The sequence below is a fragment of the Pteropus medius genome, unplaced genomic scaffold (assembly GCF_902729225.1).
Source record: "Pteropus medius unplaced genomic scaffold, Ma_sr-lr_union100, whole genome shotgun sequence".
NCBI classification, from domain to species: domain Eukaryota; kingdom Metazoa; phylum Chordata; class Mammalia; order Chiroptera; family Pteropodidae; genus Pteropus; species Pteropus medius.
In genome coordinates this window covers 20,663,517-20,679,703 of record NW_024340692.1, presented here as the reverse complement: position 1 = coordinate 20,679,703, position 16,187 = coordinate 20,663,517, and the positions used below count along the sequence as shown (strand labels likewise).

At 35.0% G+C, this 16,187-nt stretch overlaps 1 protein-coding gene and 1 pseudogene across 6 annotated transcripts in view; one reads left to right on the top strand and one right to left on the bottom strand.

The window, feature by feature from the left end:
• The window catches only part of TRPM6 (transient receptor potential cation channel subfamily M member 6), a 156,385-nt gene that overhangs the window by 5,012 nt on the left and 135,186 nt on the right, over positions 1 to 16,187 (top strand). For 2 of the 6 annotated variants that reach the window (XM_039842761.1, XM_039842540.1), the window contains exon 1: positions 4,686 to 5,851. The exons of 1 other annotated variant lie outside the window; for it this stretch is intronic. In XM_039842761.1, the coding sequence (XP_039698695.1) occupies positions 5,843 to 5,851 (9 nt within the window). In that variant the 5' untranslated portion in view covers positions 4,686 to 5,842. Of the gene's footprint in view, positions 1 to 4,685; positions 5,852 to 16,187 lie in introns of those variants that run through there. 3 more of the 6 variants (XM_039842922.1, XM_039842834.1, XM_039842610.1) reach the window with 2 other exon arrangements.
• Positions 11,474 to 12,101, bottom strand: LOC120603155 (stathmin-like; annotated as a pseudogene).

The following is a 16,187-nucleotide window of genomic DNA, read 5'->3' as shown; positions in this document are numbered from 1 at the left end:
AGCCATCTTGTAACCATGAAGTCAAAGATTGCATGCTAAAGATAGCAGAGCAAAAGATTGAAAGAGCATGGTTTCTAAGGTCCTTAACAGTTGCACCAGCCTTGTAGTTCAGCTGCCCCACTTCTAATGCACATCAAATAAATTCTTTCCTTATTTAGGCCATTGTTAAATTTTCCATTATTTATAGCCAAATTCAGACCTTTTCTACTCTCTTTACCTGTATATCTAGAGTCCAGAAGAATGCCGACACTAATAGGCAATTGATAACTATGGGCTGAATAAATAAATGAATTTTTTTGTGTTCATCTTGCCTGAATTCGGTGAATCCTTTCAATGTCAGACCCTAGTTTTTCATCAACTCAGAAAAATTTGTATATTTAAAATAATCTAACTTTTATATATTCACATATTCATCGTCTCTCTCTTATCTTGTTTATAGATTAGGGCTCAGATCTATCTTCAGAATCACTCATCCATCTTTTCTTTTATGATTTTCATTTCTTTCTCTCTGCGTTGTGAGATATTTCTTCTAATTAATATTTCAAAGTCTACAAATTTGATTCTCGATAGCTACCATACTTCAAAAAAATTATCTATCGAATTTGTCTTTTTAAAAGTCAGCTTTGATTTTTGTCAAAACATGTATGTTTTTAAATGTAAAATACTTTCACAAGGCTCCCCACCCATTTTACTCTCCTCAGAGGACACTGCTTTCAACTAATTATTTTGTTTTATACCTACATATCCCAAAATACCATACTTTAATTGTTATTTCTTGGTTGGCTTTAGGTATTATGTTTTGACACTTCACATGGAAGCTGAGGATTTAACTCTCTTTTACAACCCTACTACACATATAAACCCATTTCCCCATATAGAAATATTATAACCTTGGTTAGTTCAATATTTAGGATTTATGGTATTATGACTATATAAATGCTATCACAGGCGAGTTATGTAATATACTATGATTACTTTTCCTTATCTGCACAGAAAAGGAAAATATAATATACTATGATTATTCTTTTCTTGGAACTAATTTCTTTTTATTACTTGATCCATTTTTTTATGTATTTACTAGTATTTTAAACCCAAACTCTCCCCAAATTTGCAAATTAATCTCAATATGTCTTAGATATTTTATCATTTACAACTTCTTGAAGAAATTTCCCCCACCTTCTCTAGCCTCCTCAGTTCTATCTAGCTGCTTCCTGGGCCGGCTACAGAGATCTCATTTTGGGCTTTCCTTTCACTGCTATCCTGTGGGTTCTCTTCACTCTTCCTTGTATTGGATCTCTTGTTTCCTGAATACCATACTTTCCTAGTCTTGGTTTATCCCTTTGTTTTCATGGAGCCAATCCTACAGTAGCTTCTTAAGAAGTAGAAGATGGAGAAAACATTTTGTCATCTTCAACTCCTGAAAATATCTTTAACTTCACATTTTACAGTTTAGCTGAATTTGGTATTTGAGATCAGAAATAATTTTCCCTCAAAATTTTGAACCATTAGACCATTGTCTTCTAGCTTCCAATATTGCTGTTGAGATAACCAATCTCTTGTGATTCTTCATCTTTTATATATTTTTCTCTTGAAAGCTTGTAGGAGCTTTTATTTTTTGCCACTGTTCTAGAATTTCAGAATAATTTGACTCTTTTCATCCTTTGTGCGGTGTTCTCAATGGGCTCATTTAATCTTGTATTCAGGAAGTTTTTGGGAATCTATTATTTGGTTATTCTTGACTTTGTTTTTTTTCTGGTTTAGGTTTCTTGGGCTGGTTTACTAATTTTCTTAGCTTTCCATCTTATTTTTTCCATTATTGTCTTTTTGTTCTACTTTCTGGAATATTTTCTTTTAACTTTATCTTCCAACCATCCTAATGAGTTTTCTTTTTAATTCTGTTACCACATTTTTAGTTTTTAAGAATTTTTGTTCGTTCTCAGAATATTCTCCTTAGTAAAACAATCCTAGACTTTACATGGATGTAAAATTTTCCTAATTCTCTAAGGATAGGAATGATTTATTTTTTGAAATTTTTTCTCCTTTTTCTTGTTTACTTCTTCTAAATGTTTGTTTGTTTGTTTTTAATATTCAGTAGCCCTTGGCTATTTGCTCACATTTAAGATTTACATACAAAAAGCTAGTTAGATGCTCTGTGCATTCCCCTGAGGCTTCTCAACTGAAGAATTCGTTATATAGTGGCCTGGGTAGGGCTTGTTTTGGGGAACTCTTAATATTAGTTCTTTAGGTCTTTTATTCCAACTTATTGGTTTCCAAAGAATCTTCTAACCTCCTCTCTGGAAGGGTAGCCCTGACTAACTGCATTCTGATCATCAAGTAAAGAGAAGACTGGTGGTCTAGACATTTATTATACAAAATTTTAGTTAATTTCTGTACCTTCATTTGTGCTTTGTGTTTTCTAATGTAAAGACCATTTTCTTTTTTTTTAAAGAAATGTTTTTATCGAAATATAACATACAAACAGGAAGTACACACATGAGTGTATAACTCAGTGAATTTTTACACAGTGAACACACCTATGTAAGTACTACTCAGATCAAGAAATAAAACAATCAGCACCTCAGATACCTACTTTGTAGATATTCCTAGTCAATCTCCTTCTGTAGTAGTGGAGGCTGAGCTAACCAATGATTGAAGGTTGTTCACATCCCTTCCCATAATAGGTAAGGGACTTTTCAGTGTCACAGCTCATGTGGCACAGACCACCGGCCCTGGTCAGTCACTCCCCTACGGTCCGCCAACCAATCAAAATACACTTTACTATGAGGAAGTGTAAGATGTATATAAAAAGGAAAGCCCTGCTGTGACTGGGGCTCAGCCTTTGGATGTAAATCCGCTGAGCCAGTGCAGGCACCAATACATGCTACTTCCTGCTTATTGCCTCGGTGTCCCATCTCTGTCCGAGTATCCTGCAACACTTTCACCACAAAAGGTATCTAATATTCTGACCTCTGTCACTCTAGATTTGTTTTTTCCTGTTGCTAAATACACACACACACACACACACACACACACAAATATATATATAAAATTTCCTTCTGTTTTGGCTTCTTTGACTCATTGTTATGTTAGTGAGATTTATCTATACTATTACATGTTGCTGTTCATTTTCATGGCTTCACAGAATTCCACTGTATGAATTTACCATGATTTATCCATTTTACTATTGAAGTACAACTGAGTTAGAATCAAAGAATTATGGGTCTATATTTCAAGCACTGTGTTTATTTAACTGTATGGAGGAATAATTGGCAAATATAATTTATATATTTAAAGTATACAACATGATGATTTAATATATATATATATAAATGTGTAACTATACATCTATAAATGTGTGTGTGTGTATATATATACATATATACATATATATACACACACACATATATATACATATATATATACACATATATATATACATATATATACACACACACACACACACATATATAGAATGGTCACCAAGATGAAGCTAGTTAACAAATCCATCACATACTTAACCTAGGTAACTCTTTTGGGTGTGTGTGGTGAGAATGCTTGAGCAACTTTCAAGGATAAAAATTATTAACGTTACACAGTTAACCTAGATAACATAATTAACATGTTTGATTTGACCATGTAAAAGTCGTGCTGGTTTCAGGCACTTGCATTTTCTTATCATTTATGTCTAATCATCTCATAACACCATGAATCCATGAGTTTGGATATCATTAACTGACTGTGACTCAGTTGAACATGCACCATAATTGTTCATTTCTGTTTATTATGATATAATGATAGTAACCTCATAATAGTTACAAAAAACAGAGGTAGTGACATTGTATGTTACTCAAAATAGTTAATATTGAGCTTTGCCATATTATGGAGGTAATATAATCCTTTCTTGAAAGTTTCAGTCCATTTCTAGAGTATTTCACAAGCCCACTCCAGGAGGCTGAATATTCTTTAATACCTTTCTAGGGTGATAGGTCTTGCCTTTTTTTGCATGTGTCCTTGAACTATTCAGTTAATGATCTGATGAATTATAATAACAGCGTTTTCCTCAGAAAAGTGCACAGTCGTAAATTTTACATACAATTTAGGGTGTTCATAGAACCCGTTTTCCTTAAAATCTAGGTTAAGAACCTTAGTTCTGGAAGGTTTTTTGTTTTTTTTGTTTTTTTTTGCTTTTTTCATATGCTTGTAGACACCATCCTTTGGGACAACTGAATAATCATGGTAAATGATTATTCATTGCTTACTATGTGCCAGGCCCTATTATGATAAACAATGAAGGTGACTTAAAGCTTGTGCGTGTGTGTGTGTATATGTGTGTATGCGTGTGTGTGTGTGTGTGTGTGTGATTCTTCTCCAACTTCCTAATTATTTGTTGTAGCCCAACAAAAGGAAGTGAGTGTGTAGTAGTGAGGACTCTAAAGTGCTAACCATTGTTAGTCAAGCAAAGAATACTTGAAACTCACTGAGTGCTTGTGAAATTCAGGTGACAAAAGCAACATATGGGCGGAAGAAGAAACTAATTAAATTTATTTAGAATCATTTTGCACTACAGAATTGAAACAGTTCAAACTTTTTAATTTTGTTGGTGACTGTGGGGGGAGGAAGGAGATACAACTGAATTCCTAAAACAAATTTGGCAATTTGTGTAAATTGCCAAAGAACTCTGAGTTGTCAATCTGCTTCCAAATCAGCAATCTAAGGGCTATGAGGAAAGTAAAGTATATGGCATAATAAACACAACAGACAACTATTTCTAAAGCTATTCAGCAGTGTATTAGAGACCCAGTTTTGACTTTCCTCAGCCATTTAACCGGAAATGCACAGTCGACTTTGCCCTGTTGGTGGAATGGAATTCTATCTAAGAGAAGCCATGCATTTATAATAATATTGCAGGCTCCTATTTACAAGAAAGATAACACAGAAATTTATCTAAGTAAATCTCTATCTTTTCTTTCTCATAGCTGGATGAGATTTTTTCTTTTATTTTAGAAGCATTTATGAAGAAATGATCATGTAGTAGTTGCTATTAATACCAATCATTTAAAGAGAAAATCTTTTGATGACTTTCTAGTGCCTCCAAGTTATGTACGCCTATTAATTAGTTCCCCCTTTTTCCATGTCCCTGGTTCCCAAAAAAGTGAGAACTGGCAGTTCAAAAAGACACTGACGTTTTTAGATGCAAGCATAGTTGGGAAGAGAACAAGGCTGAAGATACAAAAATACTGGTAATGTTACTTATAAAACTTTGGAATTTTAAGAAAAAGGGTCTAAGTGATGATCTATCTTTTAAGGTGGGGCATAGAAACAAAAAGTAAAAATAAAAACTTGTATAACAGTAGTTCAGTAAAAATAACCACTAATGAAGTTGGCAGAGGTTCTGAATACATTTTTACTTAGAATAACCTAACACTGAAGTTGAGTTCAGCACACTAAACCCCAGCTCAGGAGGACAGTTGTATTCACAACACACATGCTCAGGATTGATAAAGTTCCTTCAGCAGATTTCCTGCAGCTGGAGAGCTCGAGCAGATGATGACGAAAGGAGTGTTAATCATTTCCCAACTAGGCAATCTTAGTCACAAGGTCCTGCTAAAAGTGCAATCACACTCTCTGGTTTAAAAACAACTAGAAACTTTTTACTAAGCTCATGTTGCAATTTCCTCCTTTTAGGTTAAGCACGTGGAAATTTGTTTGGCAATTCTTTTTACGGCACTATTTCCATTAGTTGCTCTCACAAACTAGGGTTTATCTGATTATGCAGTAAATGGAAACTTCAGGATAAAATTCAATGGCCTAAGGCTGAGTGAAGTTTACCCTGGCTGTGGTTATGAAGAGGGTAAGTGAATGAACCTTTTTGTCATTCTTGTGTTTATTTTCTCTTATGCTAGATTTTATACACCATAAAATGCAAAAGGCTTAACCTTGCAATTACAGTTAACCACTTAGATTTGCTTGATGATTGTTTTTAAGTGATCACAGGCCAAAACCAAGAAATTAAAACATGCAATTAACCATGCATACCAAAAAAAAATTTGCTAGTTTCCTCCTGAAAAAAAATTTTAATTAAATAGTTTGTTTAGTTAATTGAACTTTTATTGAAATGTCTTTTTGCATTAGTGGAACATTGGACTGTTTAGTAAATAGAGACAATTTTATGTGAATGAAAAGACATAAATAATTTTGATTGGAAATAGCAAGGTAAGAACTGGATGGAACATATAGCGATATACTTCAAAAGTCAAATAATTCTGGTTCTAATAGAAATATTTTATGGCTGTGTTTCTATTTAGCAAGATGATTTTTTTGTTGTTGTTTCTTGAAGTCTTTTTGAAGTAGTCATAACAGTTTTAGAAATGAAGCCACTCTCAATATTTTAATTATTATCTTTCCTGAAAAGGAAAATGATATTTGGGTATAATAGAAGGACTTTCATTAGAAGAGTACTGACTCTGTTCTTGCGCATTTCGGTTATGGTGATCTTTTATTTCAGGAATAATACAGATTTCTCTTCTTTGAGCCTAGAAGAGACCTAGGTACATAGGAGATTTTATGGAAATAACTATTGATTATTTATATGGTTTTTAGTCTGCATTTGCATTTATAGATTTTAGAAGATATTTTCTAGTCCTTTGTATAAAATCTTATTAGGTACTCAATAAGTCAATGATGAATCAAAAAGGAAGTAGACAATAGGGTTTTTACCTGAAGGGAATTTAATTCAGTCTTTTTCACCATAGATCATACTTTCCTATTTTGGAGTACTTTAACACTTTCTTCTGAAGGTTTGATAAATTACAGAAATGACAACACATATTTTACAACAACATTGCTTGTCATTGCGAAAATCTAGAAACAATCTAATACTAATGAACAGAATAGTGGTTAAATACAATGGAATATGTTATATCTCATAAAAAAGAATGAGGTGAATCTAGATTTATTAACATGAAACTAGCCCAACTTATATTACTAAATTAAAGCAAGTTTCAAAAAATAGTATACTGTATTCTTATTGTTTTGTAAAAACAAATAAATACCAGTATCTACATTTACAATGTCTGTAAGAATATTCACCAAACCATTTAGAGTGGCCATTTTGGGGGGCTGAATGAGAAAGTTTACTTTTCACTTTGTAGACACGAGAATGTAACTGGGAGGGTTGTTGTTTTATTTACTACTAAAACCTCAGTGTATATAATAGTGTCTAGCACGCAACAGGCATGCAATAAATGGTATTGAATGAAGGAAGGAAGGAAGGAAGGGATTTCTGTAATCTTTACATTTTTTAAGATTAGCATGGTTAATATGTAAGCAGATAAGATTCACAAAATACCTTATTTTTTAATTAAAATAATTATTTAGATCAACTCTCAAAGCTGCTAATCTCTCCTTCCTTCATGTTATCTCTTCTTTCCTACTTTTTGTAACATTTTCCCTCCGTTTCCTAGCTAATTTCGGTTCAAAGGAAAATGAAAATGTTATGGTGCCTGTGCTCACTTAAGATTTTTTTGCCTAGGCATCTTATTTTGGGTTTGATGTCCATCTTCAGGAATCCATACATCTTTACATTCCGGATTTCTGCTTATCTCTTTATGTGTATACCATTGTTTCAGTTTAGTGGCAAATCTTGGTGAATATAGACCCTGGCTTATGATCCTTTCTGTCCTCCACACTTGTACAGGAGTTCATACACAGTAGGGGGATGGTTTTGTTGCTGGGCATTTTTTCACAAACATTTGTGCAGTTATTAATGATGATGTACCACTATAATTCCTTCTTCTAGGGCAAGCATTGTGTACAATAGGCACTCAGTACCTGTTTGTTGAACGAATGATATATTCTCTGTATATACAGGTGATCGGATTTTGTTCCAAGGAGAATGAGAGGAGGCTGTATTAGTTTGGGATTCTTCTGGTTGCCAGTGACAGATCACCTGAGTAAAATTGGCAGAAGCAAAAGCAAAGGGAATTTATTGGTTCACATAGCAGTTTAATGGTGCACCTAGCTAGACACTGTGGCTCCAATTGATTTCTCCCTCTCCCTCTCCCTCTCCCTATCCCTTTCCCTCCTCCTCTCTCCCTCTCTCCTTTTCTCTTATTATGTTTTCAGACAGGCTTTCTCTTTGAGGTTATAAAATAGCTGCCAGAACCTCCTAGAATCATATTTTTTTAGATTCCAATCCAGCAGAAAAAAAAGTGTGTCTTTCAGGAATCCTAGAAAACTAAATTATGATACTTACTCAGAGTGGACCAACACTAATTGTAGCCAGAAGAGTCTGTGTACTGGTTTCACGAGCTTCTAGGGCCAGTGAGAAAGCCTCAAGCAGGCCAAGTGGACTGAGATTGGGGGAGAGGTAGATCCCCAAATAAAAATCAATGCTGTTGCCATAAGAAAGGGAAATGAATGCCAGATAAACAACAAATGTCAAATGTAAAGGTAGATGGTTATTTCATTCTCTTTTTTTCCACTCTCCTTAAGACAAATATATACAAATATTAGTAACAGATACGAGAACTCAATTAACTCTAGTTCTATAAGGATGTGCCCATCGGTACTAACAGTTAAAGAGGAGATAGATGGAAAGATAGAAGAGGCTTATGAATTGATCGAAGCCAGAATCCTAGTCTAGAATAATGACTCTCAAATTTGTTTCATATTGAAATTATCTGGAGATAATTCTGATGCTCAGGCCATTCTTTATAACACTTGAAACCCAAGTATCAGTACCTTTACACTCCCAGGTATACCATGTTATAGCCAAGTTTGAGAACCAGTAGCCAAGAGAGATATCAGGGAGGGTTTAGAATAGTTTTAAAGGAACTGAAATTGTGCCTTGGATATAGTAGACCCTCAATAAATATCTGATGATTTGATTTAAAGGAGGAAAAGAATATGACTGGGGGTATATTTGAGAACCATCTACTGTGTGCTGGGCATCATGTTTAGTTCTCAATATACATTTCTCACTGATCTTCATAGTTAGGATTAAAAAGCACAAACTTCATTATTTACGGTGAGGAAATAGAGGTTCAAAAAAAAAAAAAAAAAAGCTAAAGTAACTTTCCAAAAACCAACCAATGAGTGAAACAGGTTTGATGGGTTTCAAATTACATACTCTTTCAAATTCTACAACTGGTATTTGATAGATATCAGACATGAGTTTAAAAGTAAACTCATTTGTTGGATGTAGCAACTAAATTTACCTGACTAAAGAATAGACTATGGACCAGACATGAAGCAGTCGCAGCATCTACAGCACAGGTTGGCAAATTAGGGCCTGTAGGCCAAATCCAGCCCTCTGCCTATTTTTATAAATGAATTTTATTGGAACATTAGTTTACGTGTTGTCTACAACTGCTTTGCATTACAGTGGCAAAGCTGAATAAGTTGTGAAAGACACCATATGGCTTATAAAGCCTAACACATTTACCAGCTAGCACTTCACAGAAACCGTTTGCCGACCTGTGACCCAGAGTTTATGTTTTAATGTGATCAGCAGTTCTGAGAAAGGAGGGGATTTCCATTATCACTCCAGGACTGATGATAATTTTTGTGGTTTTATGAGCAGAACTCTTCAAGCATCTACACATTCATTCAATCAATAAATAAACATTTATTGAACATCTACAAAGTGCTGAACACTCTGAGCTCTGTTGAAATTCAGTGCAATAAATACTACAGTGAAAAATAGGATACCAGAATATGATAGCTTCTCTCTCCGTCTCTAGGCCACATAAGGGCGGGTTGGTTCTGTTTTTGCTCATCATTATGGGCTTAATCTTTAGCAGAGTGCCTAGTAGACAGTAGGGCATCACAAAGCATTTGATGAATGAACTAATAATCAATTAATGTGATAGAGGTAATCATAGGATACCTGGGGAACATACCTAACTCAAACTCTGATGGGATGAGGTCTGTTTATGAAGCTGAAGAAGTGGAAAAAGTGAAAGGAGAAAAGGCTGCAAGTGGGGATGCCAGCAAAGAGAAAGGGGTTGCAGTAGGAATTCGATAAATTATCTTGGGCAAGGTCAGCCTCCATAGGACTGGAAAAAAAACTGTTATCCTGAGCAGTATTTGGTGGGAGATTTGATGTGCTACATAACAGAAAAGTCTATTCAGTCCCTGACTCAAAATACTCCAGAATTTTCCTGCTGCCTAAACAATAAAATTAAGATTCCTTTATAAGGCCGTCAAGTCCTCTATAACTAATTCTCTGCTTACTCAGTCTTATTGCTCTTATTTCCTTACCTTACTTCCCCCTGTATGGTTACTTGTAGAAGTAACACTAAATGAGTATCAAAAAGGGAAAGTGTATAGTATGTAATGACTACATGATCTGAGAATATAGATGTGGTACAACTATTTTAAAAGGGGGAGAATTATGGTAGTATGTGCAAAAGTTTTTCAAATGATTCAGAAATCATAATGATTGTGGGTAGTAATGGAATAGTTTTCTGAGACTGCTGAGTATTTATGTGGGATAAAGCAAATGACTAATTAATGCTGGTTAATTGCCTCTGTCCTTGAGAACCAGGATTCTTCATATAGTTGAAAAAAATCAGATTTAATGTAAAAGAAGTTAAATAAAACTATTTAATCCTGAATTTGAATTGAAAATTTAAGTATGAACTCACAAGATAGTTTAACTTCTGCTGAAAAGCCCTAGAAACAATGACCAATGAAGCACCCAAACTGCGGTCTTTCTCAAGACCACTTTCAATAGAATAAACAAGGCCTTCTTGGAGAAATAGCTACCTCTAGTTTTTGAGCAGGAAATTATTTAAGAAAACTGTGCTACAGCTTCTCATATTAAATAGCAAAGAAACTATTAAAGACTACTAAAATTATCTCAAATATCTCAGGAGACAATTTAAGGAGGCTCTCACTGACCAAATATGGGACAAATTGAGTTTCAATAAGAACTGTAATGGGTTGTAAATTAGTTATCTATTGCTGTGTAACAAATTGCTTCTAAGGTTTGCTTAAAGCCAGACACGTTTATTATAACACACATTTTCTGAGAGTCAGGAATCCAAGAGCAGCTTAACTGGTAGTTCTGTTTCAGGGTCCTTGATGCGATTGCAGTCAGGCTGTTCACCAGGATATGTTCATTTGAATCTGAGCATGGAAGATCCCCTTGGAAACTTACATGGCTCTTGGCAGGAGGCTTTAATTTTTTTTTGGTACCAACAGCACTACAGTTTCATTAACCATTCAAGTACAGTAGCATCTGGTAAGATTGGGACAGAATTGGGATTTAAAAATGAACAGGTATTCAGCATCTAACAATCTGAAAGAAGCCACTACATACTCTTTTCACAAACATGTTTTCACAAAGCCAAGATAGTACTAGTCATTGACCCAGTACTCCACCAAGTGTACTGAAGTAGAAAAGATGCAACAAGAAAAAATAGCTACATTAGAGACTTCAACACTTTAGAAAAAGAGTAAAGCACTTTTAGTTTCTTCCTTTTACCCCTAAAACGACATCATAAAGTCTGGGTCTACCTATAGTTCTATATCTGTTTCTAGAATAATTGTCAGGAGGGTAAAAATAAAATGACACTGACCAGTAAAGTCTTTGGCTATTTAGGAAGGGGAGGGGGAGAAAGTCAGTTCTCAGAACAAGGAAGTCAGCTTCAGTCGCATCAGCAGGATCTTTGGATTCTTTGTTTTTCCATACTTCTTCAATGTGCTTGTCCTTCTCTCGCAAATGCTCCAGTTTGGTAGCCATTTGTGCCTCTCGGTTCTCTTTGTTGGCTTCCATTTTGTGGGTCAGTTTCTCGTCTGCCATTTTACTGAAGTCGTTTTCTTTGATTGCTTTCTGAAGCACTTTTTTCTTGTGCTCTCGTTTCTCAGCAAGCTGTTTCAAGACCTCAGCTTCATGGCATTTGCGTCTTTCTTCTGAAGCTCCTAATTTCTTCTGAATTCTTCCAGGGAAAGATCTTTCTTTAGAGGGGAAGGAGGGGATTTGGGACAGATTCTTTTGATCTAGGGCTGAGAATCAGCTCAAAAGCCTGTCCTGAGGCACTCTTTTCCAGTTCTTTCACCTGGACATCAGAAGAAGCCATGGTGAACAGAAGACAAAAGACTGGCAGTGTATTCTACATAATCCACTGGCCAGTGAGGCCCTCTAAGATGTTAAATTATATTTGCTGCCTTACGTCATGAAAAATTCTACATCTTGTCTTGATTTTTTTAAGGTCATAATTTTTGTAGAACCCAGGCTAGTATAAAAAATGTAGGATTACAGGTTTCCAACAGCCAGAAATTAAAATCAGAGGTAGCAAAATGGTCTAACCAGGAGGCTTTCATTCTTAACCATGTGGGCCTCACTGTAGGGCCACTTACAACATGGCTTCCCCCAGAGTGAGTGCAGAGAAACAGTGAGAGCAGTCCAGTCAGTAAGCACTAAAGCTGGAAGCTGCAGACGTTTATAACCTAATCTCCGAAGTGACATACTGTCACTTTTGCTGTAATTTATTCATTACACAGGCCAACCCTTGAACAATCTGGAAGAGGACTATACAGGAATGTGAATTCCAGGAAGCAGGGATCATTTGAGTCCATTTTGGACTCTGGCTTCCACAGTCTGAAACCCATCAGATATGCTTAAATCTTTGAGTTCACAATTTAAAAAAAATTCTTATCATCAAATAAAATGGTTGGTCTTCTTTTGAGGATGAGAGAGAACCATACATTACCTTGAAAAGTGGAGTAATGAAAGGAAAGTATCAAGCTTTTCCTATATGAATGGTAGCATTGGGTAACTGAAGGCTAGAGTGAAAGATTCTTCTTATAAAATTATTTCAGCTACAGAAATGAAATAATAGGATTGGAACATTACCATATTTCAACCCCCAATAAATTAATGAATCTAGGAATTGAACATGAAATGCTGCTGACAATGAAGAACAAAAATGAGACATTACGTGTCATCTGATGAAAGAACACACCACCACCTAGATCTTGCCAAAGGGTCTGATCAGATCTCTCAATTCAGCTGTCAGTTTTCAGAAAAAGTGATAGAAAGGACATGTTGAACTATGCTGCAAGCGTGCAGTCAGTGAAATCCAGAATGAGAGAAATCTCTATAGGCCAAATGGCCTGGGTTAGTCAATTGAAAAAGTATAAGGAAAGAAAGGAGAGGGAACCTGTACTTTCAAGAGACATAAAAGACCTTTTTTTTTTCTTCTTCAAAAGAGCAAGACTAACCAAAGTGGCTAGGAATGCATACTTGGTTGATAAAATTATAAAGAAATGCAAGGAAGCTATCAAAGCTAAGTTAGTAGAAGGAAATGATTTGTATAAATGTCAAGACAGTGTTTACTTTGAAGGAGGAGACAGGACTATGATTGGGATGGAGCATGTGAGAGGCTTTGGGTAACTGACAAAGTTTTATTTCTTGACCTGGTTGGTAGTTAAGAGAGCACATACTGTACAATAATTCACTAAGACATTAATTTGTTTTTTGTAGTTTTTCTTTATCGGTTTTATTTTATAAGATAAAAAACATTTCTAAAGGTAATACATGAATCTAGTAATATTTAAACAATAGAAAAAATGTATACAATGAAGCTTTCTTCTTCCCAACCCATCTGCTGGTCCTCGAATTTTCTTCACTGAGGTAGCCACTGTCACCTACTTCATGTGTATCTATCCAGGGAGATTTCATGCATATAAAATAACACACACATACATGTGTGCATATTATATATGTGTATATATATGTATGTGTATGTGTGCATATATAAATATATGTAAAAATATAAAAGTATATAAATATATATAATTCCTTCTCTCATTTTAAAAACATAAATGGTAAAATTAGAATACCATTCACATATTCTGATCTTTTTTATTTCACTAAATGTTTTGTAGATTGCTCTATATCATAAAAGGGTCAAATTAGATTAAAATTATAGTCCTTTCTAGGCTACAACCAATATATTTTAACCTGTAAATAGCAGTTTAAGTAGACAGGTACCTTTCTGAAGAATATACTCTATTTTTTTAATGTGGATATACTGCTCATATTGGTTTGAAGGTACACATTTTTTCATAAAGTTTGAAATTTACCTGTTACTTTTTTTGCCCAGATTTTCAGCTTAAACAAACTTGTTCAGGCCCTGATTCAGACAAGATTACCTGGAGGAAGGGTGGATTCCAGAGTTAGCAAAGTGCTTTTTCAGCATTTCCCTCAATGAACTTGCAGAGATATTTTATGGCAAGTGTTAAAACAGCATTCCTGTGACTAACCTTTGTGCTTCTCAGTTGATATCTGCCTGTTTATGGTACTAACTAGGATTAGAGACAGATGTACTGTCTTCTACAGCCTTTAAACTCTAATCATAGAGTAGTAAATTTTTCTGGGCACTAAATGATAGTCTGTTTTAATAAAAAAAAACTTGGTCAAGTTTTTACTATCTCTTTATTTTCTTTAATGTTCCTTGCATTTTTAGTCACTTAAATAGTATTTATTATGTGCCAAGCAGTTAGCGGTGCAGTGCCATAAAGTACAAAGAGAGCTTACAGTCTTGCTGGGGATTTACAATATATATACATATGAAATATCTAGTGAACAAGACAATATTATACAGCCTGTGTCACCATGTAAACATATATAAGTATATGCAATACATATGTAAATGTACATGTATGCTGTGATAAGCACAGGGAACAGACAAGACACAGTAAGGAAATTATATGAAGTGCCAGTAGGCCAAAGCAGTTGCAAGGTGATGAGAATCTGTTTGTCAGGCAAGACTCCATGTTATAGAAAGTTCTGGAGCTGAGGTTTTTTTTCTTTCTTTTGAAATACTTATACACATGGGAAGTAGCAAATATAGTACAAAGAGATCTCATGTACCCTTCACCGAGCTTCCCCCAATGGTAGTAACATCTTACATGACTACAATACAGTATCAAAACCAGCATATTGACACTGGAATGATCTCTAGATCTTTTTCAAATTTCACCAGTTAATAGGTACTCGTGGAGCTGAGTTTCGATAAATGAGTTCAATAGACAAAGAAGAACGAGGAAAAACTAATTGTCCTCTTTTCTTACTCTTCCAACTCTTAGCTTTTCCACATAATCCTATGTAAATTAACCACACTGCTTTCCTCACTAGGAGTGGCTTGTTACCTCCTCTTCACCAATGTTACACAAGGACTTACCAGTGTTCCAAACATAGGCAGTTTCCTTTCTAGATATCATTTATTTTCTGTAAGCTAGTTTGTAAATAAGTGGTTTGGAACCCCAAACAGATTGTTGCATGGAAGCTGAGGTACATAGGCCTGCGTGACTTATAATTATTCTCAATGTAGAGCAATATTTGTCATTGCTGTACACAGTAGATGTGGTAGGAGTTAGGGAGGAGGATTCTCTGCTATCTCAGATGGACTCCTGTACTTAATAGGTACCATTCTATTGCTACAAACTGCCACCACATACAGTGGGTCATAAGAAAGAAAAAGCTTCGTTAACCAAGGTCACCATAATAAAAACAAACAAACAAACAAACAAATGAATGAATAAATAAATAAAAATAAAAGAAAAGCCCTTTGTTGACACTTAGTTACACAAAGTGAAATTTTTTTCTTTTTCAAAATTAAGGCATATATATATACATATATATATTACCTTGTATAAATCTTTTCTAATTCAAATATTCACCCACTTAACTCTTAATCAGTTCTATAAGCGGTGACACTAGAAGTGCAAGACAGGGACTGATGAGGAGAACTAGTCAGGGAGATACTGAAAAGAAAGCTTTTAGAGTAAATACACCAGAATAATAGAGTAGTTACATCTGAAAGGTGGAAATATCAGTGATTCATTCATATTCTCTCTCTCTTGCTCCCTTGTAACTTTCTGAATTCTCCAAATTCAGAAAGGGTGTGTTGCTTTAATAATCAGAAAAATTAGAGTTCTTCTGGAATGAAAAGGCGCATGCAAATTTCTGAAGCAGTTCCTAGCATAGTTGGAAGGAGAGGAGTGTGCTCAAGGTAGAGGTGAGGTGGCTTCTAGGTCCAGCAGTGTTGATAGGAGCTCTCTGGGTGTGCACAGGCATGTAACACGATTCAGAACTTTAGAGAGAAGGGATATCTACACAGGGAAGGAACAGATGCTGACCTTTCCTTGGTTTTCCCAATGAAATATGAAGCCAC